General features: G+C 50.2%; 1 protein-coding gene across 1 annotated transcript; it reads left to right on the forward strand.

Moving 5' to 3' along the window:
* Window positions 1-10,258: 10,258 nt before the first annotated feature.
* On the forward strand, window positions 10,259-22,871 carry LOC118095235 (monocarboxylate transporter 13-like). The gene is made up of 4 exons (XM_035136304.2): window positions 10,259-10,596; window positions 13,856-13,999; window positions 17,951-18,727; window positions 22,364-22,871. Exons 1-4 carry the CDS (start codon window positions 10,401-10,403, stop codon window positions 22,567-22,569), a joined length of 1,323 nt encoding a protein of 440 aa, XP_034992195.2. The 5' UTR covers window positions 10,259-10,400; the 3' UTR covers window positions 22,570-22,871.
* The last annotated feature ends 881 nt before the right edge of the window (window positions 22,872-23,752 follow it).

The raw sequence follows: 23,752 nt of genomic DNA on the forward strand, positions 1-23,752 counted from the left end.
AAGTTTCTAGACCTCAAGGGGGCAGGACCTGAGGAATCCTGAGGTTAGCACATGAAACTCACACGCCTGATTCAGACGATGGCCTCCTAGGGTGACCATTTCCTCGATGCTGCTCCCTGAGATATTTGAAAGCCAAATTAAAGATGACGCAGGAATACTGCGATTAGTGTTTTCTTTCTCAAACAGCAGCTGCAGAGATGCAGTTGATTCACACACACAACTGCGCAGAGGAAAACATGGACATTTTGGACTGCAACTCCCATCATTCCCCCCCCAATGCACAATAATATCCAGATTCTCAGCATTTTTATATTTTTTTAAATAAAAGAGCAAGTTGTTAGCTTCTGTAGAACCTGAGCTAGAAGGCAAAATCTGCAGGTACTATTTTCATTTTTTTTCCTGCTGCTGAGAAATTGGGCTGCTCCCTCCTTTTAGTGTTTTATTCACTTCCCCCTCTTCTGGGAAAAATTCCTGCAGCTGACATACATTCGTGAAGACAGCCATCTAAAAAAAAATACCCAATGGGCTGTCGGGAGGAAGATGGAGCAAGCTTGTTTTCTCCTGCTCTGGGAGGCAGGACCCAAACCAATGAACTCGAATTGTAAGGGAGGCCAATCCGACGTAACATTAGGAAGAACTTTCTGACAGTAGGAGCTGTTTGACAGTGGAACAGACTCCCCACAAGGGTTGATGGCCTGTCTCCTTCCTTGGAGGTTTTTAAGCAGAGGTTGGATGGTAATCTGCCAGGGATCCTTAAGCTGTGGTGCCTGCATTGCAGGGGGTTGAGCTAGATGACCCTTGGGGGTCCCTTCAAACTACAATTTCTATGATTCTATGACCTTGGAGGGTGGTGGCTTCTCCTTTTCTGGAGGATTTTAAACACAGGTTAGATGACCATCTGCCAGGGACTCTAAGGCCTTATGAGGAACGGCTTAGGGAGCTGGGTATGTTTAGCCTGGAGAAGAGAAGGTTAAGGGGTGATATGATAGCCATGTTCAAATATATTAAAGGATGTCATATAGAGGAGGGAGAAAGGTTGTTTTCTGCTGCTCCAGAGAAGCGGACACGGAGCAATGGATTCAAACTACAAGAAAGAAGATTCCACCTAAACATTAGGAAGAACTTCCTGACAGTGAGAGCTGTTCGGCAGTGGGATTTGCTACCAAGGAGTGTAGTGGAGTCTCCTTCTTTGGAGGTCTTTAAGCAGAGGCTTGACAGGCATCTGTCAGGAACATAGCTGCCAAGTTTTCCCTTTTCTCGCGAGGAAGCCTATTCAGCATAAGGGAAAATCCCTTTAAAAAGGGGATAACTTGGCAGCCATATGTCAAGAATGCTTTGATGGTGTTTCCTGCTTGACAGGGGCTTGGACTGGATGGCCCTTGTGATCTCTTCCAACTCTATGATTCTATGATTCTATGACAAAGGATGCTCTAAGTCGGCGCTCTTCGTTCTTGAGTCCCCAGGCGTCATTGAAATACAACTCCCATCATCTGTGACAATTATTATTATATTTATATTTACATCCTGCTTTTTCTCCTGACTCAAGGTGGCTTACAGCTAAAACAGAAACGGAGGGGGAGGGAAGCAATAATATTAAAAATCAATTCTTAAACAGTAATAGAAAATATCATAGAATTTTCATATCATAGAAAAAACCCGGAAGCTATACTACTGGGATTAATGGGAAGAGAAATGAGGACCAAAAATTGTTCATGGATGCCACTACGGCTGCCAGACAGAGCGATATTAGCCCAAAGGTGGAAAACATCACAAACTCCAACTGTAGATGACTGGAGAGAGAAAATGATGGAATATTCAGAATTGGCAAGGTTGATAGGAAGAATAAGAGAGCAGAAAAGAGCAAAGGTTTAAGAAAGAATGGGGTAAATTTGGAGATTATTTAAAGGAATGTTGCAAAAAATGTTAAAAGACTAGTAGGATTAACTTTAAAAAATACAGCATAAGAAATATATAGCCCTGTCAACATGTATGTTTAGAAACTATACCAGAGAAAGGCAGGGAAGGATAAAGCGCAGAAAATGAGAAGAAAGAAAATAGAAAACCAAAAGAGAAGTACGAGGAAGTCAAGTTCGGAAGAACAAGTATATATGTTAGGAACTTATAAGATGCGGATAAGAGATAAGAGATGTAATTAAGAAAAGACACATTGTAATTTATGTGAAATATTTTTATGTGTAATGAGTTTATTTGATTGATAAATGGAAACAATAAAAAAGAAGTTAAAAAAGAAACTATCATAGAATTGTAGAGTTTGAAGGGACCCAAGGGTCATCTAGTCCAACCCCCTGCAAAGCAGCAGATTGTGTGATCTATTGAAACACAGAGATCATTCAAATAAAAACAGTGCCGGCCCTTTCCTTAAAAGCAATTGTCTTAGCTAACTCAGAATGTCTGGAGTTGTAGTCCATAACTTCTCGAAGCCAGTGTTTTTCAACCTGCCCCCCCCCCGGATGTCGTCAGACTACAACTCCCATCATCCACGACAACTGGCTAAGCTGGCTCTGGACGATGGGAGTTGTAGTCCAATATATCTGGTGGGCTGCTCTAAGCGGATGCTGATTGCAGGTGTCGCTCCCTCGTTGCCGGGCAACTTACGGGCCGTACGTATCACCCACCCAAAATCCTCGGGCAAAGATGACAGGAAGAGTTAGAGGTCAGACAAAACAGAAAGTCTATAAGGAATGGAGAATATATAAAGAATACTTAAAAAATTATGGCGTAAACAGAAATCTCCTGGCAGAATTAGAGTGATCCTTCAAATTCATATAATGAAAAATCACAAGAAACAGGTTAACTGTGCGGTATAATGTATATAACGGATAAAGTACAATGAGAATACTCAGAAGTCTTTTTAAATGTTTGCAGCACTTTTTATTTCTAATAATGTGGATAATCATTGCATTTGTCCATGGAGTTTTCTTGGCAGGGATACTGGAGTGGCTTGCCAGTTCCTTCTCCAGGTGGATCACGTTTAGTCAAAACTCTCCACTATGACCTGTCCATCTTGGGTGGCCCTGCATGGCATAGCTCATAGCTTCTCTGAGTTATTCAAGCCCCTTCGCCACGACAAGGCAGTGATCCATGAAGGGATCAATTATGGTTACAGGTAGGTAGCCGTGTTGGTCTGGATCGAAGTAAAATAAAAAAATTCCTTCAGTAGCCAAACCCTACGCCAAAGGATAAATGGACATAAATCTGACATCAGGAACCAGAAGACAGAAAAACCAGTAGGAGAACACTTCAATCTCCCAGGACATTCTATACAAGATCTCAAAGTAGCTGTCTTACTACAAAAGAATTTCAGAAATAGACTGGAAAGAGAATGACTTGGTTAGTGGGGTAGAAGTGGCAGGATCATTAGGTGGGAGTGACCATGCTCTTCTGGAGTTTATTATCCAGCGGAAAGGAGCAACCAAGCATACTAAGGTCCAAATTCTAGACTTTAAGAAAGCCGACTTCAGAAAACTTAGGGAAACGCTGGGTGAAATCCCATGGACAGTAATACTAAAAGGGAAGGGAGTTCATGATGGTTGGGAGTTTGTTAAAAGGGAGATATTAAAAGCACAACTTCAGGCAATACCAATGAGACGGAAACATGGAAGGTGCCTAAAGAAGCCAGGCTGGCTATCTAAAGAACTTTTGACTGAGTTAAGATTTAAAAGGGATATGTACAAAAAATGGAAAAGGGGGGAAATCTCCAGAGAGGAATTCAAACATATAGCCAGCACGTGTAGAGACAAAGTCAGAAAAGCTAAAGCACAGAATGAACTCAGGCTCGCCAGAGAGGTTAAAAGCAACAAAAAGGGCTTTTATGGGTATGTCCGTAGCAAAAGGAAAAACAAGGAAACAGTGGGGTCACTCAGAGGAGAAGATGGTGAAATGCAAACAGGGGACAGAGAAAGGGCAGAACTCCTCAATGCCTTCTTTGCCTCAGTCTTCTCCAAGAAAGAAAACAACGCCCGACCTGAAGAATATGGAGCAGATGATTCAGCAGGGGAAACACAGCCCAGAATAAGTAAGGAGGTAGTACAAGAATACTTGGCTAGTTTAGATGTATTCAAGTCTCCAGGGCCAGATGAACTACATCCAAGAGTATTAAAAGAACTGGCAGAGGTGATTTCAGAACCACTGGCAATAATCTTTGAAAATTCCTGGAGAACAGGCGAAGTTCCAGCAGACTGGAGGAGGGCAAATGTTGTCCCTATTTTCAAAAAGGGGAAAAGAGAGGACCCAAACAATTACCGCCCAGTCAGCCTGACATCAATACCAGGAAAGATTCTAGAGCAGATCATTAAGCAAACAGTCTGTGAGCACCTAGAAAGAAACTCTGTGATCACTAAAAGTCAGCATGGGTTCCTGAAAAATAAGTCATGTCAGACTAATCTGATCTCATTTTTTGACAGAATTACAAGCCTGGTAGATGAAGGGAACGCTGTGGATGTAGCCTATCTTGATTTCAGCAAGGCCTTTGACAAGGTGCCCCATGATATTCTTGTAAAGAAGCTGGTAAAATGTGGGCTAGACAATGCTACCATTCAGTGGATTTGTAGCTGGATTACTGACCGAACCCAAAGGGTGCTCATCAATGGCTCCTCCTCATCCTGGAGAGTAGTGACTAGTGGGGTGCCACAGGGTTCTGTCTTGGGCCCAGTCTTGTTCAACATCTTTATCAATGACTTGGATGATGGGCTTGAGGGAATCCTGAGCAAGTTTGCAGATGACACCAAGTTGGGAGGGGTGGCTAACACCCCAGAGGACAGGATCACACTTCAGAATGACCTTAACAGATTAGACAACTGGGCCAAAGCAAACAAGATGAATTTTAACAAGGAGAAATGTAAAGTACTACACTTGGGCAAAAAAAATGAAAGGCACAAATACAGGATGGGAGACACCTGGCTTGAGAGCAGTACATGTGAAAAGGATCTAGGAGTTTTGGTTGACCACAAACTTGACATGAGTCAGCAGTGTGATGCAGCAGCTAAAAAAGCCAATGCAATTCTGGGCTGCATCAATAGGAGTATAGCATCTAGATCAAGGGAAGTAATAGTACCACTGTATTCTGCTCTGGTCAGACCTCACCTGGAGTATTGTGTCCAGTTCTGGGCACCACAGTTCAAGAAGGATACTGATAAGCTGGAACGTGTCCAGAAGAGGGCAACCAAAATGGTCAAAGGCCTGGAAACGATGCCTTATGAGGAACGGCTTAGGGAGCTGGGTATGTTTAGCCTGGAGAAGAGAAGGTTAAGGGGTGATATGATAACCATGTTCAAATATATAAAAGGATGTCATATAAAGGAGGGAGAAAGGTTGTTTTCTGCTGCTCCAGAGAAGCGGACACGGAGCAACGGATTCAAACTACAAGAAAGAAAATTCCACCTAAACATTAGGAAGAACTTCCTGACAGTAAGAGCTGTTCGGCAGTGGAATTTGCTGCCAAGGAGTGTGGTGGAGTCTCCTTCTTTGGAGGTCTTTAAGCAGAGGCTTGACAGCCATCTGTCAGGAATGCTTTGATGGTGTTTCCTGCTTGGCAGGGGGTTGGACTGGATGGCCCTTGGGGTCTCTTCCAACTCTATGATTCTATGATTCTATGAGAAGTTGCTGAATTGCAACTTATCACCAAGCTCAAAACCATGGAGGGACCTGGTTTGAACAGAGATATCTGGTTCTTATCTCATTATACATGATAAGCGATCTTCAGCCATCTCAACCCTTGCTTTTTCATGCAAAACCATTTGCAGTCGTTTGCGGTCATCAACAGCTATCAGTCAGTCAATCACCCATTTCCACCACCCTTCTGGGTGATCCCCCCTCCCCATCCCCACCCCTCCCCACCCCTTCTCTACATAAGTGCCTGGAAACTTCCATTTCACTGTATCTGAAGAAGTGTGCATGCACACGAAAGCTCATACCAAAATAAAAACTTAGGGATCAATTATCCTATATAATAATGTCCATGTTGTCCCTGCGTCCAGATGTCCCGTGTGTCCCTGGGGTACTGCGCATGTCCCCCAGAGACACAGGGATTGGACGGAGGGACAACCAGGGACACAGGGATTGGACCCGTGCTCTCGGGACACAGGGAACAGCCAACTGCCGCTCCGCCAACCGCCGCTCCGAAGCCCAGTCTCATGCTGGAGGTGCGCGGTGAGGCGGCGGGGGAGAGAAGCGCTCCCCCCCCGGCAGCCTTGCCGCACACCTCCGGCATGGGACGGCGCTTCCTCGGGGAACCCGAGGAAGCCGAAGCGGCAGCGGGCGCGGAGGGAGGCCCGCTTTGGCTTGGCAGCGGCGGGAAGAAGGGGAGGAACATCCCGCCACCGCCAAGCCAGTCCCGGAGCCGAATTGCGGCGCGGCGGGGTTTTTCGCTGTTTGCCTCCCCCAGGGGAAGGCAAACGGCGAAAAAACCCCACTGCGGACTGGCTTGGCGGTGGCGGAAAGACCCGCCACCGCCAAGCCAGTCCCGGAGCCGAATTGCGGCGCGGCGGGGTTTTTCGCCGTTTGCCTCCCCCAGGGGAAGGCAAACGGCGAAAAGCCCCCGCTGCGGACTGGCTTGGCGGTAGCGGGAACATCCCGCCACCGCCAAGCCAGTCCCGGAGCCGAATTGCGGCGCGGCGGGGTTTTTCGCTGTTTGCCTCCCCCAGGGGAAGGCAAACGGCGAAAACCCCCCGCTGCGGACTGGCTTGGCGGTGGCGGGAAGACCCGCCACCGCCAAGCCAGTCCCGGAGCCGAATTGCGGCGCGGCGAGGTTTTTCGCCGTTTGCCTCCCCCAGGGGAAGGCAAACGGCGAAAAGCCCCCGCTGCGGACTGGCTTGGCGGTAGCGGGAACATCCCGCCACCGCCAAGCCAGTCCCGGAGCCGAATTGCGGCGCGGCGGGGTTTTTCGCCGTTTGCCTCCCCCTCAGGGGAAGGCAAACGGCGAAAAGCCCCCGCTGCGAACTGGCTTGGTGGTGGCGGGAAGACCCGCCACCGCCAAGCCAGTCCCGGCAGGCCGCTTCCTCTAGCGCCCGTTTTTAAACGGGCTAAAATCCACTAGTCCTATATAATAATGTCCATGTTGTCCCTGCGTCCAGATGTCCCGTGTGTCCCTGGGTCACTGCGCATGTGCCCCAGGGATACAGGGATTGGACAGCAGAGACTGCGCGCGCGCACTCTCCCCCCACTCTGCCTCCTCCAACCGCCGCTCCCGCCGGGGTGGAGGCCGGCGAAGGCCTCCTCACAACCCTCCCTGGCCGTGAGGAGCAGCGGTTGGAGGAGGCGGGGGGGGGGGGAGAGTGCGCGCGTCCTTCCTGTCGGCGGCTGGGGGAGAGGAAGGAAGGAGGAGAAAGCGCCGCTTTCTCCTCCTCCGTTCCTGTCCCCCTGCCGCCGACAGCAAGGACGGGTCCCAGGGTTCGGAGAAGCGCTGCGCAAGCGCTTCTCCGAACCCTGGGATGTCTGCTTCCTGTCGGCGGCTGCGGGAGAGGAACGGAGAAGGAGAAAGCAGCGCTTTCTCCTCCTCCGTTCCTGTCCCCCTGCCGCCGACAGCAATGACAGGTCCCAGGGTTCGGAGAAGCGCTGCGCAAGCGCTTCTCCGAACCCTGGGATGTCTGCTTCCTGTCGGCGGCTGCGGGAGAGGAACGGAGAAGGAGAAAGCAGCGCTTTCTCCTCCTCCGTTCCTGTCCCCCTGCCGCCGACAGCAAGGACGGGTCCCAGGGTTCGGAGAAGCGCTGCGCAAGCGCTTCTCCGAACCCTGGGATGTCTGCTTCCTGTCGGCGGCTGCGGGAGAGGAACGGAGAAGGAGAAAGCAGCGCTTTCTCCTCCTCCGTTCCTGTCCCCCTGCCGCCGACAGCAAGGACGGGTCCCAGGGTTCGGAGAAGCGCTGCGCAAGCGCTTCTCCGAACCCTGGGATATCTGCTTCCTGTCGGCGGCTGCGGGAGAGGAACGGAGAAGGAAAAAGCAGCGCTTTCTCCTCCTCCGTTCCTGTCCCCCTGCCGCCGACAGCAAGGACAGGTCCCAGGGTTCGGAGAAGCGCTGCGCAAGCGCTTCTCCGAACCCCAGGATTCTAGCGCCCGTTATTGAACGGGCTGAAAACCACTAGTAATTCATAATTATTGAATTGTGCTGGAGGAGACTCTTGTGACTCCCATGGACTGCAAGAAGATCAAACCTATCCATTCTGAAGGAAATCAGCCCTGAGTGCTCACTGGAAGGACAGATCCTGAAGCTGAGGCTCCAATACTTTGGCCACATCATGAGAAGAGAAGACTCCCTGGAAAAGACCCTGATGTTGGGAAAGATGGAGGGCACTAGGAGAAGGGGACGACAGAGGACGAGATGGTTGGACAGTGTTCTCGAAGCTACGAACATGAGTTTGACCAAACTGCGGGAGGCAGTGGAAGACAGGAGTGCCTGGCGTGCTATGGTCCATGGGGGTCATGAAGAGTCGGACCCGACTAAACGACTAAACAACAACAACAACAATCATTGCATTAACAAAATACTTAATGTTGAGGAATTCCATAATCATGTATGTTTTTTCTCTCCTTTCCCCCTTGATTTTTATACACTCGTCCTTCTCTTGCGTTTTTCATCTCTCTCTTTCTTATGTTGTAAGCTTGTACAGTGATACCTCGGTTTATGAACACAATTGGTTCCGGAAGTCTGTTCATAAACTGAAGCGTTCATAAACTGAAGCGAACTTTCCCATTGAAAGTAATGGAAAGTGAATTAATCCGTTCCAGATGGGTCCGCAGTGTTCATAAACTGAAAATTCATAAACCGAGGTGTTCATAAACTGAGGTTCCACTGTAATGCCAAATACCGCATGGATGTATTCGTTTCAACTCAATAAAGATTGACTGAAAAATAAAATTTAAAAAATCCTCGGGCTCCCAAGCCTCGAGGGACAATGCTTCGAAGCACGTCCGAGTCTTGGATGCAGCCCAAATCCGTCCACCCAAATCGCTCAAATCCCAGCGCACAGACGTAGGCAACCTCATCGATTGTGCACAAATGAAGAAGTCTATTGGGTGAGGAGTGAAGATGATCTAAGGACACAGGAGGAGGAGACTTTGGCCTGGCCAAGACAGTGCCTCTGGGGTGAAGCCCAGATTGTCCGCCAGATACTCGAAAGCCCCAGATTTATTGGAAGCGTGCAGGCAGAAAAAACTCCAGTCCACTGTTTCATCCCCTGCGGCTGGCCTGGCTGGGACAACACCCCCTGGTGGAAGGGTGAGTCCCATCTCTCAAACAGGAATGAAGAAGAGAGGGGTGGGCTCTCTGACGGCGTGTGGGGCAGGGGGAGAATAGATGTGCATTATCAACAGATCTATGTTGGACATGTCATTCTACTTTATTAGCTGTTCTGCAATGAGAGGCGGTGTGGTGCAGTGGTTAGAGCAGGGGTTCCCAAACTAAGGCCCGGGGGCCGGATGTGGACCAATCGCCTTCTAAATCTGGCCCGCAGAAGGTCCGGGAATCAACATATTTAGAGCCGGGCATTTGAGCCCCTCCTTGGAGGAAAAAAAGGTGGCATATAAATGCAATGAATAATTGCAATAAATTAAAATGATTTCCCCTAGAGAAAAGGTGAGTAAGAAGTGAATTGGACAAATTCATGCAGGAGAATCATAGAACTGTAGAATTAGAAGAGGGGCCATCCAGTCCAAGCCCCCGCAATAATGCAGGCAGGATCGAACCCGCCAACTGGGCATCATCAGCCCCACGCTCTAATCAACAGCTATCCAGGGAGCCATTGATGGCTACTACCCAGAACGGCTATGTTCTGCCTCCATGGTTGGAGGAAGCCAAGCTTCTGAATCCCAGTTGCTGGAAACTGCAGGAGGCGAGAGAATTGCTCTTGTGTTCGAATCCTGCTTGTCGGCTTCCCACGAAGAGCATCTGGGTGGACAGGATGCCGGATCCAGCGGCCAAGTTCTGCTATTCTTATGTAGGGCCGGATTTAGGTTTGATGGGGCCCTAAGCTACTGGAGGTAATGGGACCCTTTATATGTCAACAACAAATTGCCGCTGTTTTGGGGGTTGAATATATGCTATATATGGCAATTTATGGACCTCATAGGTATCGAAAGCCATTTGCACGTAACAAAATAGGAGCCTACACAACACAAAATACTGTTGCTATATGTAGGTTTTATTTTATTTGTTTTTTATCTTATATTTTGGAAATGTACATCCGGGTTTTTTTCCTTCAATTTTTTTGGGGGCCCCCCAAGAGAGTGGGGCCCTAAGTTATAGTTTGTTTAGCTTATACAGTACGTGAATCCAGCACTTGTTCTTATGCACAGTCACTTGCCACCAATTTAATTCTCTCTCTTTCTGTTCTCTCATTTCATTTCATTTCTTTTCAAAGAACCCTCACCTCTGCAAAGGAAGGGGACTCCATGGCCCCTCGCCCGCATCCTGACAGCAGATGGGGGTGGATGGTAGTCCTGGCCGGTTTCGTGCAAACGGCCCTGGTCTTTGGGGTGATCCGCTCCCTTGGGGTATTCTTCGTCGAGTTTGTGGCTTACTTCAAGGAACCCTCCAGCACCGTCTCCTGGGCCCTGTCTCTTGGGGTCGCCATCCTGCAGTTTGCGAGTAAGGGGCCGTTCCAGGTTTCGGGGTGGAGATTTGAGTGCCGGCTCTGGGACGGCTGCGTCCTCTCTGCTCTTTTAACCCCAGTCACAGAGGCAGGGAGGAATTGGCAAGCGGCCGGGTTATTTCCAACAGTGCTTTCGATGCACAGCCAGCGTCATAAAAGTTAAACAGTAATTTGGCGCTGTGGGTTAAACCACTGAGCCTAGGGCTTGCCGATCAGAAGGTCGGTGGTTCGAATCCCCGCGACGGATCAAGGGAAGTAATAGTACTACTGTATTCTGCTCTGGTCAGACCTCACCTGGAGTACTGTGTCCAGTTCTGGGCACCACAGCTCAAGAAGGATACTGACAAGCTGGAACGTGTCCAGAAGAGGGCAACCAAAATGGTCAAAGGCCTGGAAATGATGCTTTATGAGGAACGGCTTAGGGAGCTGGGTATGTTTAGCCTGGAGAAGAGAAGGTTAAGGGGTGATATGATAGCCATGTTCAAATATATGAAAGGATGTCATATGGAGGAGGGAGAAAGATTGTTTTCTGCTGCTCCAGAGAAGCGGACACGGAGCAATGGATTCAAACTTCAAGAAAGAAGATTCCACCTAAACATTAGGAAGAACTTCCTGACAGTAAGAGCTGTTCGGCAGTGGAACTTGCTACCAAGGAGTGTGGTGGAGTCTCCTTCTTTGGAGGTCTTTAAACAGAGGCTTGACAGGCACATGTCAAGAATGCTTTGATGGTGTTTCCTGCTTGGCAGGGGGTTGGACTGGATGGCCCTTGTGGTCTCTTCCAACTCTACGATTCTATGATTCTATGACGGGGTGAGCTCCCGTTGCTCGGTCCCTGCTCCTGCCAACCTAGCAGTTCGAAAGCACATCAAAGTGCAAGTAGATAAATAGGGACTGCTCCGGCGGGAAGGTAAATGGCATTTCCGTGTGCTGCTCTGGTTCGCCAGAAGCGGCTTTGTCATGCTGGCCACATGACCTGGAAGCTTTACGCCAGCTCCCTTGGCCTATAGAGCAAGATGAGCGCCGCAACCCCAGAGTCGTCCGCAACTGGACCTAACGGTCAGGGGTCCCTTTACCTTTGCCTACCTATGCCATGCAGGGAGGAAACGGCTCTTTGCATACCAGGGATAGGGAACCTGTTAAAGGTGTTGATCGGCTCCAGTGTCCATTGGGAAGGGGTAGTGGCTCAGTTCCAGAGCACCAGAGTACGCGTAAAAAAAGATTGAGGGGTCTTAGCGGACCCCAATCTGAACACGAGTCCGCAGTGTGATGCAGCAGCAAAAAAAGCTAACACTATTCTAGGCTGCATCAACAGGAGTCTAGTATCCAGATCAAGGGAAGTCATAAGGTAAAGGTAAAGGGACCCCTGACCGTTACGTCCAGTCGCGGACGACTCTGGGGTTGCGGCGCTCATCTTGCTCTATAGGCTGAGGGAGCCGGCGTTTGTCCGCAGACAGCTTCCGGGTCATGTGGCCAGCATGACTAAGCTGCTTCTGGCAAAACCAGAGCATCGCACGGAAGTGCTGTTTACCTTCCCGCTGGAGTGGTACCTATTTATCTACTTGCACTTGACGTGGTTTCGAACGGCTAGGTCGGCAGGAGCTAGGACTGAGCAACGGGAGCTCACCCCATCGTGGGGATTCGAACCGCCAACCTTCTGATCAGCAAGTCCAAAAGGCTCGGTGGTTTAGACCACAGTGCCACCCGCGCCCCTACTGATAGGGAAGTCTTGGATACCCCATAAGGGAAGAGGAGCAGTTTTATCGATGTCAACACCATAAATAAATATGGGGGGGGGGACACAGAATGTATTTGAAAGCCCGGTCCACCGCCTCCCTCCCTCCCCTCACCTTGAGGGAGTTGTGGAAGACCGAATTGTGTTGCAGTAGCCAGGTGGAGCACTTGAGGGAGCAGGCCGTGGCGGGGAAATTGAGCCGCTTGGGGGAACTGCCAGTGACCCCCCCAAGGAGAGCCAAGTCATAGTCCTGCTCTATTCTGCCTTGGTCAGACCACACCTGGAAGATGGTGTCCAGTTCTGGGTGCCACAATTGAAGAAGGATATTGACGAGCTGGTAGGTGTGACCAAAATGGTCAAGAGTCTGGAAAACAAGCCTTATAAGGAACGGTTGAAGGAACTGGGTATTATGTTTAGCCTGGAAAAGAGGAGACCGAGAGGAGATATGATAGCATCCTCAAGTATCTGAAGGGCTGTCCCATGGAAGAGGGAGCAAGCTTGTTTTCTCCTCTGGAGGGTAGGATCTGAAGCCACGGGTTCAAATTGCAAGGAGATTCCGACTAAACGTTAGGAAGAGCTTTTGGAGGGTAAGAGCTGCTTGACAGTGGAACGGACGCCCTTGGGAGGCGGTGGACTCTCCTTCCCTGAAGGTTTTTAGGCAGAGGTAGTTCGGCCATGGATGATCTAGTTGAGATTCCTGCATCGCAGGGGGTTGGACTAGATGACCCTTGGGAGGGAGAGCCCCCCCACCTCTTGTGGGAATCTGTTCCACTGTCCAACAGTTCTTACTGTCATAGAATCATAGAATCATAGAATCATAGAGTTGGAAGAGACCACAAGGGCCATCCAGTCCAACCCCCTGTGCCAAGCAGGAAACACCATCAAAGCATTCTTGACAGATGCCTGTCAAGCCTCTGCTTAAAGACCTCCAAAGAAGGAGACTCCACCACACTCCTTGGTAGCAAATTCCACTGCCGAACAGCTCTTACTGTCAGGATGTTCTTCCTAATGTTTAGGTGGAATCTTCTTTCTTGTAGCTTGAATCCATTGCTCCGTGTCCGCTTCTCTGGAGCAGCAGAAAACAACGTTTCTCCCTCCTCTGTATGACATCCTTTTATATATTTGAACATGGCTATCATGTCACCCCTTAACCTTCTCTTCTCCAGGCTAAACATACCCAGCTCCCTAAGCCGTTCTTCATAAGGCATCGTTTCCAGGCCTTTGACCATTTTGGTTGCCCTCTTCTGGACACTGTCAATTAAAGTAGGTTAATTAATGGGGCACCAATCGCTTTTTAGGAACTGCGGCAGCTGAGCTCACGCAAAGCACAGCTTACGTTAATTAGCAGGCATTAATCACATGGGATTGCAAATTATTATTATTATTATTATATAACCTGCGACAGAGGGAGCTGGACGTTTGCATTGATCCAGCGGCTCAGCTCCTTTGCACTGATCCAGCAAGCTCGACTCCTGCAGACTGTAAGAGGACCTTGCGGCTTATGCATGTGCTGCCCCCTGCAGGCCCAATGGGGAGCGCCCTCAGCGCCCGGTACGGGGCACGCCCAGTGGTGATGGCCGGAGGCCTCCTCGCTAGCCTGGGTTTGCTGCTGGCTTCGTTCTCCGTCAAGATCTCTCACCTTTACCTGACCATCGGTCTCATCTCAGGTGCGCCTTCTTCTAAGCCGGGTGGGGTGCGGGGTGCGGGAGCCTTTTCCAGCTTGAGGGCCACATTCTCAAATGGGCAGCCTTTGGAGGGCCACATGGGCAGGGTCAGGGTGAAAAGTGGGCAGGACAAGGGATGCAAATGCTCACCTTTGTACAGTAGGTATAAGGGGCGTTAGGGGAGGGGTAGGACCTCTGGGGGGGGATATGACATGTTCTGCTCCTTCTGGGATAGTTTGTCCACCTTTGGTCCCCCCACTTGAACCCAGCTCTCACCTGGGGCTCCTAGAAGCTGCTCTCGTGTGACAGCAGCCACAATCCCAGGAACGGCTTCGACAGGCCTGCTAAACCAGGTGAGGGCAGCCGATGGGTCTCCAACCCTCAGGGAGTTGCATGCAAAGACAGGGGAACCGGATGAGACCAAGATTCTGCTCTGGTCAGACCTCACCTGGAGTACGGTGTCCAGTTCTGGGCACCACAGTTGAAGAAGGATACTGACAAGCTGCAACGTGTCCAGAGGAGGGCAACCAAAATGGTCAAAGGCCTGGAAATGATGCCTTATGAGGAACGGCTTAGGGAGCTGGGTATGTTTAGCCTGGAGAAGAGAAGGTTAAGGGGTGATATGATAGCCATGTTCAAATATAGAAAAGGATGTCATATAGAGGAGGGTGAAAGGTTGTTTTCTGCTGCTCCAGAGAAGCGGACACGGAGCAATGGATTCAAACTACAGTGGTGCCTCGCTAGACGAATTTAATTCGTTCCACAGGTCTTTTCTTATAACGAAAAATTCGTCTAGCGAATCCCATAGGAATGCATTGAATTTTTTTTGAATTTTTTTTTTTGCCCATAGGAATGCATTAATTGAATTTCAATGCATTCCTATGGGAAACCGCAATTCGCTAGATGAATTTTTCGTAAAACGCATTCGTCTAGCGAGGCAACCTCCGCTAGAAAAAACCTTTCGTTAAGCGGAAATTTCGTTAAGCAGGGCATTGGTTAAGCGAGGCACCACTGTACAAGAAAGAAGATTCCACCTAAACATTAGGAAGAACTTCCTGACAGTAAGAGCTGTTCGGCAGTGGAATTTGCTGCCAAGGAGTGTGGTGGAGTCTCCTTCTTTGGAGGTCTTTAAGCAGAGGCTTGACAGGCATATGTCAAGAATGCTTTGGTCGTGTTTCCTGCTTGGCAGGGGGTTGGACTGGGTGGCCCTTGTGGTCTCTTCAAACTCTATGATTCTATGATTCTAAGAGTGGGTCCAATGGTCAAGTTTCTGCATTTGCTGCAGAGCAGGCACATCCAGCAGGTAGATCGTGATCTACTGGTAGATCACTGGACGTCTGTGGTAGATCACTGGTAGATCACTGGCTCCCCCAAAGAAGCTCAACAACTTTGGCTCCCCTGAAAAAAGCTCAACATTTTCGCCCAGCGCACCCCAAATAGTGTGGCTTTCCTCCCTAAAAAAAGCTCAACAACCTTGACCTGAACCCCCCAAAAGGGGGTGGATCACTGCCAATTTTTAACTCTGAAGAAGTTATCTGAAGAAGTGTGCATGCACACGAAAGCTCATACCAAAATAAAAACTTAGTTTGGTCTTTAAGGTGCTACTGAAGGAATTTTTTTATTTTACTTCGACCCAGACCAACACGGCTACCTACCTGTAACCAATTTTTAACTCTGTGAGTAGAATCATAGAGTTGGAAGAGACCACAAGGGCCATCCAGTCCAACCCCCTGCCGAGCAGGAAACACCATCAAAGCATTCTTGACATATGGCTGTCAAGCCTCTGCTTAAAGACCTCCAAAGAAGGAGACTCCACCACACTTCTTGGCAGCAAATCCCACTGTCGAACAGCTCTTACTGTCAGGAAGTTCTTCCTAATGTAGATCGCAGTCTCTTGGGAGTTGGCCACCCCTGCTGTAGAGGGAAGTGAGGGGCAGGTGGGGCATCTCCTCCTGGGAAGAGAAGAAGGAACGCTCTGATCCTAAACCTCCACTGCATTGTGGGACATCTATGGGGTCAAATGGCACCTTGTGTGCCCCCTTCTGGCAACTTCTGCAGCCAAGCGGACACCAAACGCCTTGCTCTGCTTTCCTTTGGACCCCATCAGCCAGGCCAAGAGTTGTCATCTGGGCAGCCCAGGACCTCCAGACACGCTGCCCAGGCTTGCACCCCTGGGGAGGTCACTTTGGTGCCGCTAACACAACAGTTTGACTTCACCCTGGAAGGCGCACTCCATTGCGGCAGCTGGACTGGTGACAGGGAGCGGCCGCCTAGACCACATCATACCGGTCCTGAAAGACCTACATTGGCTCCCAGTACGTTTCCGAGCACAATTCAAAGTGTTGGTGCTGACCTTTAAAGCCCTAAACGGCCTCAAAGGCCCAGTAGACCTGAAGGAGCGTCTCCACCCCCATTGTTCAGCCCGGACCCTGAGGTCCAGCTCCGAGGGCCTTCTGGCGGTTCCCTCACTGCGAGAAGTGAGGTTACAGGGAACCAGGCGGAGGGCCTTCTCGGTGGTGGCGCCCGCCCTGTGGAACGCCCTCCCATCAGATGTCAAGGAAACAAACAGCTATCTGACTTTTAGAAGGCATCTGAAAGCAGCTCTGTTTAGGGGAATTTTTTAATGTTTGATGTTTTATCGTGTTTTTAATAGTCTGTTGGGAGCCGCCCAGAGTGGCTGGGGAAACCCAGCCAGATGGGAAAGGTATTAATAATAATGATGATGATGATGATGATGATGATGATGTTTCTTGAGACAAAAGGATTCCCACAAGAATAGGTTAGTTTGGACATACATTCACATTGGTGAGCTAGGCCTATGGGACAATGGTCCCTCATCCGTTCCCTGGTATGAGGGAAAAGGGGTGTTGGATTTTTTGAATAGTCAAGTTACTTTAGAGCCGGTCTAATGTAAATACTGTCTGTTTAAGAGAAACAGGTGCCGGTGTTTCTGTTAATTGTATATAAGGCTCTGCCAGAAAGCCTTCTGTATCTCTTAGTTAGATCTTTCAGTTTGATTCATCTCGCAGTAGATCACTCTCTCAGTTGTTCTCAGTTTAAGAGATTCCTTAGTTGAATCTTAGTATGAGAGTTGCTTAGTTATAATGCTAGTTTGCTGTTAATTCTTGGGTACTTTAATGAGAGTTTTGTGGGAGGTTTGGAAAGTGGGTAGATAACATTGCTAAGAGAGAAAGCATTTATCTTTAGTTTAAAGTCTCTTTAGAGTCAGTTTGTATTTCAGTTAAAGAAACCCAGCCGTTTGTATTTTCATCTGCATACTTTTACAAGTGTGCAGCTAGTAAGGGGTTTCATATAAGGGAGACAATTCCCTACGCTCTTGGTGGTGTTTTCTTAGCCAGGTCAACTTCTGACTGCGTATACTCTGCGTGAAGCGTACTTTAAAGGGCCGCTGTAAAACAGGGATATATGATTTAGGTTAAGCATGTTTCAATATCCAGTTTTCTCCAATATTATTCTTATTATATATATTATTTTCCAATAAGGGGCTATAGGGTCAGCAATGGGGAACCTATCCCAGTCTCTGAGGCTGCAAACACGACTTTTGTCCTCCTTCCTGACCACAAGGCATGCTGGCTGCTGGGTCTGCCAGGCGCCCAACAGTGACCCCTGGAGACTGCTTGCGGGTTCTCCATCCCTGTCTCTACCTAACCCAGCCATTTATCTGGATCCATGAGGGCTACAAGCTCGCTTTATTTCCGGGGGGGGGGGGGGGGTTGGCTGTAGCTCAGAGATGGAGCAGAAGGCACCAGATTCAATCCCTGCCAATGTCCAGCAGCCCCGAGAGCGGTTGCTGCCGGTCGCCGTGCCGACAGTGCCGAGCTGGGGTCAGACTAGATGACCCACGGGGGTCCCCTTTCCAACCCTGTGATTCTGCGATCCACTGCCTGATCTCACCACCTGCTTTTCTCTCCCCCCCCCCTCCTTCAACCGCAGGGCTCGGCTGGGCCTTGGTGTTCACCCCTTCCATGGCGGCTGTCTCCGATTACTTCGAGAAGCGCCGGTCTCTGGCCATGGGCCTGGCGGTCTCGGGGGCCGGCGTCTCCTCGCTGGTCTTCTCCCCGCTCTTCCAGCACCTGGCGGACTCGTACGGGTGGCGAGGGGCGCTGCTGGTGGTCTCGGCGATGTCCCTCAACCTGGTGGTCTCCGCCGCGCTGCTGAGGCCCTTGACCCGGGAGGGAGACGGAGGAGAGCTGGACGACCAGGCCCGGGATTCAAAATGGCGGAGGACCTTGGCCTCCCTCTTCGCCCTGGAGCTACTCCGCCACGGACCCTTTCTGCGCTACGTCTCGGCCTTTGTCCTGGTCGACGCCGGCTACTTTGTCCCCTATGCCCACCTGGTGGCCCACGCGAGGGAAGAGGGCTGCGACGAATACCAAGCGGCCTTTATCATGGCCGCCGCCGCCGTGGCAGACATGTTTGGACGGATTTGGGCTGGCTGGCTGGCAGATACCGCCGTCTTCTGCCGCCTCGTCCACCACCTGACCCTCTGGACAGTGTTCACGGGGGTCTCGCTCGCTCTGGTGCCCCTGGGGCACGGCTTTGCCGCCCTGATGTCCCTGGGCCTCTGCTACGGATTCTTCGCGGGCGCCCTCGTCCCTCTCCAGTTCACCAGCCTGGCGGAAATCGTGGGGGACGACTCGGTGCTGGGGGGGATCGGCCTCATGCACATGCTGGAGAGCGTGGGGGCTCTGGTGGGGACCCCTCTGTCAGGTAAAGGGCTCCGATTTATTCCCCTTGTTCACAAGCTTCCGAGGGCTCTTTGGTGGACGGTTCTGGTTGCCTCGCCTCAAAAAGGGTACCGAAAAGAGCTGGAAAAGGTTCGGAGAAGGGCAATCGAAACAATTCAGAGGATGGAGCGGGTCACCTGTGTTATTAGAAAAACCTGCTCCTTTTCCCTTATGGGGTCTCCAAGAGCCAGTATAGAGTCCTTAAGTGGGTTCCCTATCAGTAGGAGAAAATAACAGAGGCCAACCAGAGAATATTGAGAAGCAAAGCGGCTAGTAAGCCTGATCTTCATTCAAGGAACTGTTGCAACAGGGTCCTCACTCACCACACGCAGGAGGGAGGAGAACCCTGAATAATGGTGCGCAAGCCCTTATATAGACTCTTGAAATCGCCCACCCTGTAGCCTAAGACCACCCCCTAAAACATCATGCATACGTCACAGAAGGAGGTGGTCTACAGCAGAAATCCTGTCTGCCCGGATACCTGATAATGGTCACTGATTGTATTACCTGGGCAGCCTGGCTATTCTTTTGTGATGGTTAATACTTTAGTTCCTGAGTCCAGGTCACAGGCTCATCCTATTCATACACAAAGGCTTTCCCCATTTGCCTCCCTTACTGCAGAGGAATATCTGAGGTCAATTTGGGAGATTGCTCTCCTGTCAGGGGGGTACCCAGGATCAAAACGGGGGGCAAGAGAGGGGAAGAGAGAGAAGGAAGGAAGGAAGGAAGGAAGGAAGGAAGGAAGGAAGGAAAGAAGGAAGGAAGGAAGGAAGGAAGGAAGGAAGGAAGGAAGGGGTGGGTGAGAGAGGGGGGAAGGAAGGAAGAGGGGGGATGGAAGGATGGAAGGAAGGAAGGATGGAGCTCCCATCCACCACCACCCCCAGTTCAGGCTGCTACTCCCCCCTCCCACGTTCCTGTCACTGGCTGCAGTCGCGGAGGGGGCGGAAACAGCCCGATTTCCATAACCCGCAGCGACTTTTCCCCTTCAGTTTTCGGAGGGAAAAAGTGTGGGTTATGGTCCGTAAAATATGGTAATTTTTTTTGCTTCGGGGGCAGCTGCCCCCCCTGCCCCTTGCTGGGTACGCCCATGCCTCCCGTACTATTTCAGACACGTGGTTTATATACTCATGTACAGTATGTGTTTTGCCTTGCACATTTATGAACATTTACTTTACAGTATACATTTGAGACCTTAGAATTCTTATAACACCTGTGAGGAAAGGTTGCAGCGCTGGGGACTTTTTAGTTTAGAGAGAAAGCGAAAAAGAGGCCACAACAATAATAAAATTTTAAAAAAGCACAATGCATGGCTTGGAGGAAGTGGAGTTTTTCTACCTCTGGAACTCATGATGCTGAATGTCGGAAGATTCAGGACAGATAGAAGAAAGTCCTTCACACACTGCATAGTTAAACTGTGGAACTCCCTCCCACTGGAGGCAGTGATGACCACCGACCTGGGTGGTTTTAAAAAGGGTATCGGACACCTGTCATTGCCTCCCAGCCTAGCCTACCTCGCAGGGTTCTTGTGGGGGTTAAATGAGGAGGCGGGGATAACTATGTACTCCTTGGAGGGAAACAAAGTGGTCCATTGATGCAATAAATAAAAATAAATCTTAGAAAAAAGACTGAGCAAGAGTTGGCATGGCTCAGTTGGTAGAGCTTGAGAAGCCCTCCTTCATGTGTTTCCTCCTCGAGAGGTCCACAGGGTGGCAACACAAGAACGGGGCCTTCTCTGCAGTGGCTCCCCGTCTGTGATATGCTCTCCCCAGGGAAGTTTGCCTGGCGCCTTCATTACACACCTTTAGGCACCAGACAAAAACATTAATTTTTAACCAGGCCTTTGGCTGACCTGATCAACATCCCATACCCTTTTAATATGTGGCTCTTTTTTGGGGGGGGGGGTATTATTGCTTTTATTTTTATCTTATATACTGCGTTCATTTTATGTGAACGCCCTGAGACCTCCAGGTAAAGGTAAAGGTAAAGGGACCCCTGACCATTAGGTCCAGTCGTGACCGACTCTGGGGTTGCGCGCTCATCTCGCATTATTGGCCGAGGGAGCCGGCGTACAGCTTCCAGGTCATGTGGCCAGCATGACAAAGCCGCTTCTGGTGAACCAGAGCAGCACACGGAAACGCCGTTTACCTTCCCACTGTAGCGGTTCCTATTTATCTACTTGCATTTTGACGTGCTTTTGAACTGCTAGGTTGGCAGGAGCTGGGAACAAGCAACGGGAGCTCACCCCGTCACAGGGATTCGAACCGCCGACCTTCTGATCAGCAAGCCCTAGGCTCAGTGGTTTAACCCACAGAGCCACCGGGCGGTATACAAATTAAATTCAACAACAACGACTCCTCCTCCTCCCACAGGAGACAGTGACAGCCACCAATCTAGGTGACTTTAAAGGAGGTCAGATTTGTGGCGGAGAGGGGTATCAGGGGCTCCCAGCCAGGGTGGCCAAGCGCCAAAGTTGGAGGCAGTAAGTGCTTCCGAAGGCCACTTGCTGGAAACCCCAGGAGGGGAGAGTGGCTCTTGTGTTCGAATCCTGCTTGCAGGGTTTCCCACTGTGAGAACAGCATCCTGGAGTACATGGGCCATTGACCAGCTGCAGTAGGGCTCTCCCTGTGATCTTTTACTGGAGGGCGATGCCAATAAGCTCAAGAGCTAAGGCAACCGTTTATGTTCCATAAAAGGTTGGATGGCGGCAAACAGATTGAGGTTGGATCCTGACAAGGCAGAAGTACTGTTTGTGGGGGACAGGAGGCGGGCAGGTGTGGGGGACTCCCTGGTCCCGAATGGGGTAACTGTGCCCCTGAAGGACCAGGTGCGCAGCCTGGGAGTCATTTTGGACTCACAGCTGTCCATGGAGGCGCAGGTCAATTCTGTGTCCAGGGCAGCTGTCTACCAGCTCCATATGGTACACAGGATGAGACCCTACCTGCCTGCAGACTGTCTAACCAGAGTGGTGCATGCTCTAGTTATCTCTCGCTTGGACTACTGCAATGCGCTCTACGTGGGGCTACCTTTGAAGGTGACCCGGAAACTACAACTAATCGAGAATGCGGTAGCTAGACTAATGACTGAGAGCGGTCGCTGAGACCACATAACACCGGTCCTGAAAGACCTGCATTGGCTCCCAGTACGTTTCCGAGCACAATTCAAAGTGTTGGCGCTAATGTTTAAATCCCTAAACGGCGTCAGCCCAGTATATCTGAAGGATATACCGCATTTTGATAAAGCCCTAAACGGCCTCGGTCCTGTATACCTGAAGGAGCGTCTCCACCTCCATCGCTCTGCCCGGACACTGAGATCCAGTGCCGAGGGCCTTCTGGCGGTTCCCTCACTGCGAGAAGCAAACCTACAGGGAACCAGGCAGAGGGCCTTTTTGGTAGGGGCACCTGCCCTGTTGAATGCCCTCCCGTCAGATGTCAAAAAGAAAAACAACTACCAGACTTTTAGAGGACATCTGAAGCAAGCCCTGTTTAGGGAAGCTTTTAATCTTTAAGAAATTAGTGTATTTTAATATTTCTGTTGGAAGCCGCCCAGAGTGGCTGGGGAAGCCCAGCCAGATGGGTAGGGTATAAATAAATTATTATTATTATTATTATTATTATTGCAGGCTGGCTGAGAGATATCACAGGGAATTACACCGCCTCCTTCCTCACGGCTGGAGCGTTCCTCCTGGCAGGCAGCCTGACCCTTCTCACCTTGCCGGACTACTTCTCCTGCTCCCGGCCATTGCGGACCAAGGCGGAGACCCCTGCAGGACCTCCTGACCTCCAGGCCTTTGAATTAAGGGGTCTGCCCCAGCAAGACAAAGCGTGAGGCGGGGACAACGCTTGCGATCACGCTTGCAAAGAGAAGAGGGGGGTGGATGCCTTTGGACTTCTCGGGGCTCCCTGGGCGAAGCGAAAGGAGCACAAAAAGACCCTCTCCCCACCCCAGGGAGCCATTTGCAGCACCTCAAGACAAGCAAAGTCTCCATCTTGGGTGCCGGACCGCCGCTTTGGTTTGGGGGTGGCGAAAGGCAGGATGTGAGAAATTTGCTCAAAATCTGGCATAGGTTTCCGTCCTTTCTGGATAAGTGGTTGCAAAGATCCCCACAATTTGTATGCTGTAAATGGAAATGTGGCGGAAGGGGGCTTGGTGAGATTTGAGGGGTGGGCAAAGGAGGAGGAGGAGGAGGAGGAGGAGGAGGAGGAGGAGGAGGAGGAGGAGGAGAGGGGACCTGAGCATCGCATGCCAAACTTCTGCCATTGCCTCTCATCTCATAAAAATCGATGGCGCAGAGAAACTGCCTGGGCCGTCGAAATTTACTCAGTCCGACAAATTGACTGGACCGCTGAGGTCTAGTCAGTTTCACTTCGAAGGAAGATAACTGTGGTGACCTATGGATTTGAGCAATGAAGATCCAGCAGCTGTATTTCTAAGGAAAACTTACCTTAAGTGTTATTGAATTGGGGGTGGGCAGCGCAGAGAGGGAGAAGTAAGCCTGTATTCTTATTTCCGAGGCCTAAATGTACATATGTGCAGTGACTCTTGAACCGACTTTCAGAGAAATTAAAAACTTTTTAGCATCCTTCAAAAACTGCTCCAAGGAATTGGTGGAGAAAGAGGGGGGGGAGTCACCCGTTATACGTCACAGGCGCTAGCCAATAGGTGCTGGTACCACACTCAGGCAAAACATTATGCAACCCTATAATTGATTGCAGCCCAGGCAGTCATTTAACTGGGAGCTGCTTTCAGCCTCTCCCCTCTTGTGGAAGTAGAGCGCAGCCATTCTGGCTAGTAGCAACCAATCGCCCCCTCTTCCTCCGCGAATTGGTGCAATCCTCTTTTAAAGCCATTTAGGTTGGTGCTCACCATTCCCTCCAGTGGGAGGGAGTTCCGCAGTTTAACTCAGTACCGCGCGAAGACAGACTCGCTTCTATCTGTCCTGAGTCTTTCAATATACACAGCTCAGTCAGTAGAGCGTGAGACTCTTAATCTTGAAGTCATGGGTTTGAGC

Source organism: Zootoca vivipara, chromosome 13, assembly GCF_963506605.1.
Source record: "Zootoca vivipara chromosome 13, rZooViv1.1, whole genome shotgun sequence".
NCBI classification, from domain to species: domain Eukaryota; kingdom Metazoa; phylum Chordata; class Lepidosauria; order Squamata; family Lacertidae; genus Zootoca; species Zootoca vivipara.

Excerpts from the sequence above, each read along its gene's own strand:
- LOC118095235 (XM_035136304.2), top strand. The coding sequence starts at position 10,401 with ATGGCCCCTCGCCCGCATCCTGACAGCAGATGGGGGTGGATGGTAGTC. Across the intron at positions 14,000-17,950 it reads GACCATCGGTCTCATCTCAG|GGCTCGGCTGGGCCTTGGTG; the intron begins GTGCGCCTTCTT and ends CTTCAACCGCAG. Across the intron at positions 18,728-22,363 it reads GGTGGGGACCCCTCTGTCAG|GCTGGCTGAGAGATATCACA; the intron begins GTAAAGGGCTCC and ends TTATTATTGCAG.